The 12,047-nt window shown below is 42.8% G+C and overlaps 1 protein-coding gene across 3 annotated transcripts in view; it reads left to right on the top strand.

The window, feature by feature from the left end:
• IQCE (IQ motif containing E) overlaps positions 1–12,047 on the top strand; it is a 45,504-nt gene that overhangs the window by 20,967 nt on the left and 12,490 nt on the right. For all 3 annotated transcript variants that reach the window (XM_006260639.4, XM_059716569.1, XM_059716570.1), the window contains exons 17-20: positions 3,558–3,653; positions 4,835–4,858; positions 9,091–9,201; positions 10,237–10,367. In XM_006260639.4, coding sequence (XP_006260701.2) covers positions 3,558–3,653; positions 4,835–4,858; positions 9,091–9,201; positions 10,237–10,367 — 362 coding nt within the window. The remainder of the gene's footprint in view (positions 1–3,557; positions 3,654–4,834; positions 4,859–9,090; positions 9,202–10,236; positions 10,368–12,047) is intronic.

The following is a 12,047-nucleotide window of genomic DNA, read 5'->3' as shown; positions in this document are numbered from 1 at the left end:
AGATGCATCAATTGATGCACGCCAGAATATTATTTGCTACAGCATCGCACTGCCGGCTCATATTCATACTGTAGTCTGTTATTACCCCCAGGTCCTTTTCATTCGTGGTGCTAGCCAGTTTGGTGCGGCTAAGCCTGTAGGTGTGTAGGGGGTTGCTCATCCCAAGGTGGAGCACTTTACATTTCTCGACATTGAACTTCATCAGGTTCCAATCCACCCAATTTGCCAGGCTGTCTAGGTCCACCTGTATCTGTAACCTATCTTCAAGCGTGACCACGCTCCCCCATAACTTGGTGTCATCTGTGAACTTGGCCAGTGACCTCTTCGCCCCCACATCCAATGATATACAATGTCAATCTGCTCTCTCATGTCCAGGTGGTGAGTTACCTGGTCATAGAAAGAGATGAGGTTGGTAAGGCAAGACCTGCCTATGACGAAGCCATGCTGGCTATCATCCAGAATCTTACCTTCTGCAAGCTTATCACAGATAGACTCCTTGATGAACTTTTCTAGGATTTTCCCCAGGCTGGAAGCTAGGTTGGTTGGCCTATAGTTACCCGGGTCCTCCCTCCTGCCCTTGTGAATGGGCACAGCACTGGCCCTCTTCCAGTCCTCAGGGACTTCTCCAAAGTGCCACGAGTTGTGGAACAGTTTCATTCGGGTTCTGCAATGACTTTGGCCAGCTTCTTCAGCACTCTTGGATGAAGATCGTCTGGTTCTGCTGACTTGTATACATCTAATTTTTTTAAGTGGTCATACACCAATTCTATAGCAATAGTAGGAAGGCGATTATTCCTACTGTGCTCATACTCTACTCTACCTGGCATGGTTTTTCCCTTGGTCCAGTGAAAGACCAAGGCGAAGTAGTCATTCAGGAGTTCAGCTTTCTCCTAGGTACCAGTAACCAGCTCTCCTGAGTTGTTGAGCAATGGCCCCACACTCCCATTTGTTTTCCTCCTGTTCCCTATGTACCTAAAGATGGACTTCTTGTTGTCCTTGATTACTGTTGCTAATCTAAGTTCAGTTGCTGCTTTAGTCTCTCTTATCTGTTCCCTACAAATGTGAGCCGTCATGGAATAGTCCTTCTTGGGGCCCGCCTCAAACTTTCATTGTTTATAAGCCTCTTTCTTCTTTCTTAAGAGGACTGTGATTTCCCTGTTTAGCCAAAAGGGCTTCCCAGCCCTTCAGTTACCTTTTCTCCATGTGGGAATGGACTTCTTTTGTGTTTCAGGGATCATGTCCTTAAGGAACAACCGCTGTTTGTGCACACCTTTCACCTTCGGTCCTTGGTCCCGCAGCACTTGCCCTACTAATGACCTAAGCTTGTTGAAATTTGCATTTTTGAAGTCCAAGACTTCAATTCTGCTATCCAATTTGTCTGCCTTACATTGGACAGTGAACACGATGGTTTCGTGGTCACTGTTGCCCAGACTTCCCTCTATATTTAAGTTGGTCACAAGGTCGTGTTCTTTGGCCAGGACCACGTCTAGCAGAGTGTAACCTCTGATTGGCTCATGCACCTCCTGAGTCAGGAAGAACTCCTCAACGCAGGTCAGGAAGGATCGTGACTGATCCAACTTGGCTGAGTGTTCCTCTCAGAAGATGTCTGGATAATTAAAATCGCCCATGATGACCATTTCACTTGCAGCATTCCCTCTAAGCTGCGCGGCGTGCATGGCTGTGCAAGCACGCCTGGCAGTGTGGCATGAACACTCCTGCACAGCCGTGCATGCCACACAGCTTAGAGGGAACGCTGGTCACGTGCACGTGCGGCCTCGGTCAATTCTCAGGTGAACTCCAGATCGAGTTCCTCCCCCTTTGGTGGTCTGTGGTATACGCCTACAGTTAGGTCTCTCTCACCATGCCCCCCCTGCAACTTGACCCAGAGGGTTTCAAGTTGTCTGTTTTTTGGAGCTGATGTTGGCCTCCAAGGAGGTGTACTGCTCTTTCACATAGGAATTATTGTTTTTTTTAATAATCCCTGTGTTCCTAACTTTAATAATTACATTGTAGTTTTGAATAAAATGTGATCCAACTGTCAACTTACATGTATATAACTCTTTTTTTTTTTTTAAGAATATAAATAGGCCTTTTGGAAAGGGCTCTTCTCAGGTTTCGCATAAAATAAATATTTTTTGTCCATGTAAAATGTATGGTAGGAGAGCGAATTAGATCGGATTTTCAGTGTTCCACTTACAGTTTGTTGGTGGGAGTGAGGTAAAGAAATTGATTTTGTGACTACGCTGTTGGATTTTCGCAACCGTTCTGACTGCATTAAATATTGACAGTCTGTGTTTAATTATTTCTAAACTGAAGGGGGTGGTCCTTCCCAATAAAAGCCATGGGTTATAATAGTGTCTGCTTTCTCTTTTGCTGTATAATTGCATTGCTAGCTATTTGGCAAGGGGTTTAATGTCTATGTAGTAGGTTTATGTGAACTGCAACACTGGGTCTTTATTGAGTTTTTTTAAATGGAACTAGCATGGCCAAGTTAAGGGAGTCTGCAAATAAGTAAATTTGGTGGGCATAGTTGAACATGACTAATAATGGTTGACTAATCTCTCTTGGGCAGCTTCTATGAAAATGTACAGGCAGGCTGTCTGGTCTAGGCGTTTTGCCTGGTAGTAGATTTTTAATAGCTTCTTGGATTACTTCCCTTGTGAGGTCTTTCTCCAATGTTTGTGCCTCAGCCAAGGATTGTGTTCCTAAGTTTACAGCCAGAAAGAAATCTTTCAATATTTTCACAGTATATAGTTGCATGCAATAGATATAAAAATTAAGGCTGAATTTATCTAGAAAATGAAAGAGTTCATATGCTATGGACCCAACTGGGTTATTTTGCCTGAGACAGTGTACATAATTCTACTTTAAGAACAGGAGGTAGTAACCAGGATAGAGACTGTTGGCTTTTGTCCTTACTTGTCCTTTGTTTCCAATTAGCTTATTTGTTTGTGGCAGAGAAACAGGATTGTGATCATGTGCACAGGGCTCCTTTTCTGTCAGTGTCGCATGATGGCCAGCTTATCAGTAAGCTTAAACAAATTAATGTGGGACCAATTCTGCAAGCCTTTACACTTGGAAGATTCCCAGTGGAAATTAATGTGAGTTTTACCTGTGAAAGGGCAGTGAAATCTGGCCTCTTGACATTAATTCTTAGTCTATAGTATTGCAATATGTCACTTTTCAATATGAAGGTAGTCAACACTATGGGATTGGTTGCCTTAGAAATACGTAGAATAACAGATCTTTGGAGATTTAAATTAAAAGCTTTCTAATTCCACATTCACTTCACAATTAATACAGATTGAGGAGTGTTTTGCACTCTGAAAATTGCCCGTATGATGCACTGAATACATTAAGGATAGATATATTTCAAAATTCAGATTTTCTTCTCCATTCCCCAACTCCTTCCTGCAAAGTAGTGGTTGTCTTTGTTGGCTTCTCTTTATCCAGTCACTTGTGACTGATTTTTATAACCTGTCCAAAAAAAATCATATATCAGTGACTAGCAGTCCCACCTAACTTGTACACTAAATGTAAGTGTTTCACTCTTGCAGCCTTCATCTGCCTCCTTTCTTGTGGATAAAGACAGCCAGAGAAAAGAGCAATCAGCCAAACTCATCCAGAGACAGTGGAAGATGTACAGAAAGAAGGTGAAAGTTGCCTAACTGGACAGAGGAATTCCTTATATCCTTCTACCTCACCCTTGTTTTGGGGTATAGAGTAACCTACTGATGAGCTCTGATTTCAGCTTATATTAAATGTCTTCCCCTTAGCCCCCATCCCTTCCCTCTCCAGGGTCACTCTTATCTGGAACCTTTGCTGGCTTTCTCATAGAAAATATACATTTTGCTGGGAGCAAGCATGGCTTAATTGAATAAAGGGTTGAAGATGCATGCATCTGCCAAGGCTAATATAGAGCGGTGCCAAGTACAAGAATGTAGTTATTTAAAAATCTACATCAACTTTTAAATAAAAATTTACATACAACCCATGCCTTTTTTTCAAAAAACAGCTGCTTACAATTGGAGTGTGCATTATATATGAGGAAATACGGTAACTACAGTTTCTGCCACTTAAGCAGTCCACAGGGAGCTGAGTAGTGAGCTGGCTTGGCTCCCTAGCTGCTGCTACTCAGTTACTTACTACAAAGAAGATTTTTTTTCTTCATTATACAAAAACAAGGTGCATGTCTTATTCCAAGGCATGTTGCGTATGTGAAAATATGATATTTATATACATGACTTGGATACAAGTGCCTTAGAGGGTGAGAAAAGGGAAAGAAGTAGAGTTAAGATGTCCTTCACATGGCAGAACCACAGGTGGCATAAAACAATGTTGGGACTCTTTTCCATGACAGAGCATTTCTGAAAGCAGTAAATGGTATGTCCACACCAGGTTCATGCCAGACAATACCATAGGTATGTGATGTTTGTAACACAGTATGGTTGACAGATTTGACTTTGTCACACTTAAATCATCATAGCAGCTCTTTAAGCAACTCTGGATATTCCTTGGTCTAAATTTAACCCAGCTTGTGCAGAAGAACAAAATAAAATAATACCTTTGTTTTTATGAGCAAACAAAATACACACTGCGTCATATCCAAGATAACATATAGAGAAATATAATAATCTCTGTCCAACTAAACAAAAAACCAGCACCAAAAAAGACAACTGCCATTTTCAAAAAACTGTTCCTGAGCTTTTTAAATTGTTGGGTTGCTTTTTTCGTGCCTACATTTAAAAAAAGAAGAGAGACTTTTTGTAGATATCTTTTATTTAAGAAATGTCACAAATACTTGTGATTGTAATTAGATGTTTTCCCTTTTCAGAAAGAAGAAATTGCCTTGGATGAGGTGAGTTTATTGTTATTTTATTTTTGTTATAAAATCAGGCTTAATTTGTATTGAAATAGAACCAAGTGTTTTGCAATTTTTAGGGACATTTTATTAGGAGAGAGAATTTTCTAGCTAAAGTAGTAAAGATTGCTATAGCATGAATTAGGGTTGTGTAATGATTTACATTCTGGCATCCTATTTTTAGTTAATAACTTTATTAAACTTTCATCTTTTGGTCTCAAATTTTCTATATTTTTTCCTTTGCTGTAAGGTTAATGTTTTCAGAAAATTGGTATGAAATAGAGGCTTTTCCCATGATAGGAAAATAAAATAATTCTTACAGTCTTCCTATAAAGAGCCGTGCCTGAAGAAAGAACAAAAAGAGATAGAAACTCAAAATGGAAACGGTCCTTGTTAAGAAGTGTATTTGCGTCTTCCAATGAAACTACGATCAGACTTTACATTTAAAGTATAATTAATATGTTAACAGAGCTGTAAGTAGGGACCTGCCAAAATCGTGATTTCACAGAAATCACAAATCTGGCATTGCCCACAAAATCTGGGCAGGGGGGAGAAGAAAACTTACTGAAAATAAAATTCTGGCTCCCCAGAGGGAGCCAGCAATTCTCCAGGTGCTGCAGCCTGTCTGCACAGCCCACTAGGCAGGGAGAGAAGGGCTGCCTGCATGAAGGGCAGCCCAAGGTGGCTACCATCCCTGCCCCATGCTGCTGATTGGCAGAGAGGACTGCCCATCACATGGCCTCATCCCTCCACCAACTGGCAATGAGGGGAAAGGCCACAAAACAGACAGCTTCACAGCCAATCAGCAGCAAGGGGTGAGTCCACCTGAGCCCCTCAGTTAATCAGAGCCAAGGGAGGGCCCTGCCATGATCAGCCTGTGAAATATAGTGATTGGCCTTGGGATCTCCCTGTGAAATTGGCTGGCCAGCTCTTCAAGTTAGGTAGATCCCTAGTGTCATGGTCCAAGTAGGCACTGTGAATATGGCTCTGCCTCATGGTCGGGGTCCCCCAACTTGCCTGCCACGACTTTATGATAAAGAAGGAGGGGGTTCAGTGGTGTTTTCTTCCCCTCTTGTCCTAGAGATGGAGTACTTATGGGTGTACTACGGTGTTCCTTAGGGCTCTGCCTCCCCTACACCCTGTCCACTCGGCAACTGCTTGGGTATTCAGGTCTTTGCCCCGACCAGGCGTCAACCCCTTGACTGTGGGGTCCAGTGTTGCCACTAATAATCCGGGCCGCCATCCGGATGCAGATTACACCTGGAGCTTCAATCCCTCGCCTCAGGGATCTGAGCCTCAGGTGCCAGGCGTCCTCCCCGAGAGGAACACCACTTTGGATTTTTTTAATGTCGAGGGACTGGGAACTGCCCGTCCCCAGTCTGGTGCCAGCCACTGCTCCCGTTCCTCTGCTGCGGGACAGTGCCTCCAGAGCTGCTGTTGCCGGCGCATGAAGCCTCCATCTGGCCAGCACTCTCCAAGCTGGCTTCCTCCCCACTGTCAGCTTCCGGTGGGGTTTTTAAATTCCCTGAAGTGGTGGCTTCAGCTGCCGTAATCAGCTGGCTGCTGCCCCGCCCGGGCAGCAGCCGCTTGAAGAGCCAGCGAAACGTCGGCTCGTGTAGCTCTCACTCCTCCCCAGCCCATCCGGGGGGTGAGTTCCCCGGGGCTTGGGTGGCTCTCCTTTCCCCTTTTGGGGATGCCGGGGTTTGCCCCCAGTGTTTCTGAAGCCTGTGGGGGTTTCTCGCCTCCACACCTAGCAATAAGTTATGACACGCCACATGTTCAAGCAGTCTATCTCCTGATAATGAGTCACAAAACATGATGATCTAGCCACAGAGATGTTGCTTGTTAAATGCAAAATATCTTTGTGGCTTGTTTGTATTATCCTTTAATTTTGAATGTATGACACGTTACACACAAGAGTGGTGTGTTTGGCCAGGATGGACTGCTCTCTACACCACCCCTCTTTCCCCCAGCTACTTCCTGCAGGGGGACTCTTGAGCTGATCTCTGCTGCCCAGGGGTGCCTCAGCAAATGTCATGACCTACTCCCTTTTCCCAAACAGCCTTCAAAGCATCTTCAAGGAGCCATTTAGCACCTCTTTCTTTGAGACTTGGTGTGTAGACAAACACTCAACTTGACCTCTTGACTTGCACACAGTAGGAATGTGCTGGGAGAGAAAAAGCACATGAGCAAAAGCAGCTCATAAAGTGTCCCAGATCCCAGCAACTCCCGCCCCTCCTTCTCTTCATCCTTGGCATGGGTCTTCACTGCTATATGTGGGGGCAGGCAGGACAGGTCCTTCACCCAGGGGGAGCTCAGCTAGTAAGCTCAGAGCTCATTTCTCTTTAGCAACAAAGCTGAAGTGGCGACAGAAGGATGACAGCCCTTTTCCCTCAGGTCTCTGGCCCTTTGTTGGCCAGTCTAGCAGAGCAAGCTCCCAGGGCACTATTTTCCCCTCTAGGTAGGAGAATGTGAAGCAGGTCACATGGAGCAACAGTTTCCATTGAACAACATTTGCCTGTTGCTTGATGGAAATGTCTCCATTGGCATTACATTTTGTATATTTTTCATTAAGCTCCTAAAGTATGCCTCTAAGGAAGATTATGGTGAAAACAGTTTTTAATCTAGGCCCAACCCTACATTAGCATCCACATAAATGTACTTTTGTGCCTGTACAAAGCCCTGTTCAGGTCCAGTGTTACTGTCTGTGGGTTTAGGGTATGTTTATGTGGTTCAGTGCAGAACTGAAGCCTTGCCTGCTCAGTGAAATCTGCACCGGGACTGCATATAGGCTTGGCAGGAGATCTTGAGGTTGGAGGTGTGAAAGAACTATAGGGAAGGCTACAGACTACTTTGCAAACTCCCCTGAAAGCCCCTCCGTTGTAGAGGAGCAGCTCTCCCACCCAGTGGACAAGCTAGACTGTTGGGAGATGGCATTCTTCTGAGATCAAACCAAATGCCTCCAGGTTATAGAATTTATACTGGCTGTTGCCAGTGCTCTATATCCCCATGCAGGTAAGGGAGGCTTTTAATTTTCCGTATTTTTTTTCTTTTGCGCATATGCATTGTAATCAGAGCTAATCCGAGAATAGGTATTCTTATGAAAAACTTTGACTTCTGGGTGAAAAATTGAAAAGCAAAATATTTTGATTTTGGAAAAGCTGCTTCACGGGGAATTTTAGTTTGGGGGTATTACGCTCTCATTTTTTCTGTGTGCTCGCTGGTTACATGATACTCCACAAACTCCCTTCATTTTGAGGGGAGGCAGTTGCATCAGGAGATTACTTGGCCCTGGTACAGCATGTGAGAAGGAGCCAAGCTCGACAGGGATACAGGGGTAGGAGGAAACAACTACAATTCCACTGAGGAACTGAGGCAAGTAGACTAATAAAATTATTTTTCAAGCACTTAAGGTTTTTTTTACAAGAACTGTATATACTCTGGTAAAAAGGGACTCTTGGAAAACACTATGTAGTTGAAAACCTAGTGCTTTGTCAAAAAAATCCCCCATATGTTTCTGATTGAAACTATTTGAGCAGCCCTAATTGTGATAAAATCCTGGATTGTACGAGTCTGTTATTTTTCTGATAGTAGAATGTAATACTGTACTGGATGCATAAAAATAAACTTAAAAACGACCTTAAGTGGGTAGTAATCAGAAGGTGTAATTCTAGCAGAATCATGATCTAAATGTGTCAGTCTACCTTCTTGGTGCATTCTTTTATTTAGAACAAGTTCAGAAATAAAACCCTTAGCAGAGAGGAAGGAATTTTGTTTGACAGAATCACCAGAATGTCTGCCAGACTTCATTTGGTTTCTGATGATATTATTAAGTAGCAAAGCCTGCTGGGTAGATGGGATCTAAGATGGGAACATGAGTGCATAGCTGTATCTGTGAAATATGGGCTAATGTTGGCAGCTAGAATTTAATTGCATTTGACAGGCTCCATCATGTGTAGATTGCCTGATTAAATTTTCTGTGGAGTAGTGCATCTCGGGGGTTCTTCCATCATTTATGGGTTGGGAACCTTCTGGATTTCAGAAGAGTAAATGTGAAGTGGTTGGGGGTGCCTCTTGATTAAATGGAAGTGCATGTGCATCAAATACTTGTCATGGCACAGGGAAGATAGTTATTTCTCCCACAATGCTTCTTCCCTTGGGACTCTGCTTTAATATGTAGCTGCCATCTTTCCGGGGAGTTAACATCCATTCATCTCTTTCCCTGCTAGGCGACTGTTGTGCTTCAGGCAGCTTTCAGGGGACATTTAGCTCGGCAGAAACTGTTACTGAGCAGCACACTCAGTAGAAAATTTCACACCACAAATGGCCTTGGAAACAAGGTAACTTTGGGGCAAGCAGGGACCTGGATGCTATATGACTTTACTTTTCTGTTATTTATAGAGTTTACAGTGCAAAGAGCTAGGCTTCCAGGTTTAGTTCCTTAACTCACCCGTTGGATTTTTTGTCTTTTTTTTTTTTTTTTTAAGTGCTCTGGCCTGCAGACACTTGCATTCCAGAAGGATGTCAAACCTATTCCCCTGCTCACTTTTTTACCTTCTCAGGTATATAGTCCTCCTTCCAAAGGAAACCATAGCTTCCTAGTGCTGTAAACTTCAATCTCTGTCTGAGTCTCTTTTTTTTTTTCCTTTATCTGAAGCAGTTGTATTGTGAGGCTTAACTTTTCTGGAAAGCTGCCCTCACGCCCAAATATTCATGAAGTCATTTTAGCAGTAGGCCAACATTAATCATTGCAATCTAAAAACAAGATGCTGGAAATGATGGCTGGCTTGGAAAGAGCAAAGTATCTTGTATACAGCATGCTCTGCTGAAGATTTGCAGTGTTTCTTATAAGTCACATCACACTTGGCCCAAAATGCCTGGCTCTGAATATGAAAAGACATCCCTACTGATTAAACGTTTAGTTGCTGCAAATCACTAGTTTTTTGAACATCATCTAGATGCAGGCAGCGTGATATGAATATGCTCCTCCATATGGCTCCTCATTATAATGTTTTAGCTCAGTAAATTGGTCCAGCTGAGCAGAACTGCCTTACCTCTCTTGGCTTGAGAGAGAGTCCTGCCCACAATAGTGCTGGAATAAATTAACTTTCCTTTCAGCTGCCTACCCTTTATCTACCATAAATACAGGCACATCAAAGTTTGTTCTTTAAGACCTGTAGGATGATCCCATTATCATAAGATCAGTAGCAACAGAAATCTGGCAAAAGCTCACAGGCTTTGCCCCAAAAGATGGGAGTGTGCTCGCTGCTAAGTGATACTGCATGCACAATCAAGGGCAGAAATGTCAAAGGTTTACTAAGTTTGCAAGGAATTTGTAAAAAGCCCAATTTTCCTTTTATCTGATTGCACTGTAGAGCTCCAGCGTGTCTCATGGGTCCAGCTCTTTGAGTTTGCCTTCTGACTGGAGGGAGGAAGAGGAGATTGTGATGTTCATTCAGTCAGTTTTCAGGGCGCACTTAGCACGTCAAAAACGGCTTGAGGAGAGGTAAGTCAGGCAAAGGTGTTTCCACAAGAGAATACTAGAACTCATTTTTATGACCTGAGACATTTCTAAATAAAATGTTATTGGAAGCTTCAAGTTAGCAAAAACATCTGCTTCAAATATTACGTATGTAGAGCATGAATAGTGTCTTCACAAATGAAATGCATAGGAGAAGCTTGCAACAAAAATGCCCCATCTTTGCATCTCTTCAGGAGTCCTGCATGTCACAATATTCTTCTCATATGTTCTTGTTGTCTGTTATCTTTTTGTGATGGGAAAAGTAAACACAGAGAATAGTCATATTTGGGAAAAAGTAACTGTCAAACATGGTTCTACTGCACTGGGTTAGGTAGGGAAGTCTAAAGCCCCAGTATAAAGAACCTTAACTAAATTATTGACAAAAATAAAAAAATAACCTACAGCTGCCTGTACATGAAGATCTCTTAAGCCCACTTCCTAGATATCCTGCTTGGAGAACAGCAGTTCAACTTGAGCAAGACTTATTTAACATCCAAGATGCCTGGGCACAAGAGTGGCTCAATTCCATTTCTAATACAGAAATTATTATTACAAATCCTACCATTAAACCCAGGTGGCTTTAATCTCCCTAGACATCTTTGGTCTTCTCTAAACCAAATCAGGATAGGACATGGCAAACTTTGAATCACATCAACTCTGAATGCTCTCTTTGTACATTTAGTGTAACTATTGGATCTGAATAATACCACACCTGCAGCTGGCTGCAAAATTTGGACATGAAATTGTGAATATGTTTCTCTTTGCTTTGTGATCACTGTATCATCATACACTAAATAAAAAAAATGAGCTTAGCTTACAGTTATGGGGAAAGGAGGGAGACAGGGAGCAGCAGAACAATCTTACTGCAGCTCGATGACTTCCATCACCCGGAACACCCTGCTTAGCTAGTTTCTGATGCTGTGTTGGAAAACACTTTCTCTCCATCATTTATGGCTTCAAAAGCTTTGGATACTGGCTGTGAAGACTGTAGGGGGAGCTGCCTCATGTCCCTTCTTTAGGTCTTTTGGGGTGCACTTCCACAGGTAGCAAGCTGTGGGCTTTTCTCAGGCCGGAATCATGAACCTCCCAAGCTTAAACAAGAACATGGGTTACTGACTACTTGAACAGTCATCTCTGCTTAAGTAGTCATGGCTTGTACACTGTGTAATAATGACTTGGATTCGTTACCTGTCTGCTGAGTGCTGTGGCTGGTGGTATACAGACAGTTACTGTAGATCTTTTTGAAAACACAGGGCTGTTTACTCTTAAAAGCTGTCCACGCATAGATCTATCTAGCTTACCATCCTCCTGATGCTAACCAGGTAGCACACCTTTTTCAGACTCTCTTCATAGGGTCTCCCTCTGCTTCGGCCTCTTTCTTTGAACAGTCTCTAACAACTGACACCCCCTTCTTTGTCTTCTGAAAGCAACTTCTTGTCTGTTGCCAGACTTACACTTTTGATCTCAAGTGTTTGCCCAGGAAGCATCTCATTTTCTAGTCTTTATTCCTGCATGTTTTTCCTGATAGCCCCTTCCAAGGTTCACATCCACGTAGGAAAAATCTCTTGCAGCAATCTAACAATTATATACCATATATATTATTAATATAGAACAGACCCGTATCCTCCACATGGTCCATCATTGCAATGAAACAAGGTGATGGCT

Source organism: Alligator mississippiensis, chromosome 13 (assembly GCF_030867095.1).
Source record: "Alligator mississippiensis isolate rAllMis1 chromosome 13, rAllMis1, whole genome shotgun sequence".
NCBI classification, from domain to species: Eukaryota; Metazoa; Chordata; order Crocodylia; family Alligatoridae; genus Alligator; species Alligator mississippiensis.
Note: the sequence above shows the minus strand (reverse complement) of the source record. Positions and strands in the feature narration are given on the sequence as shown.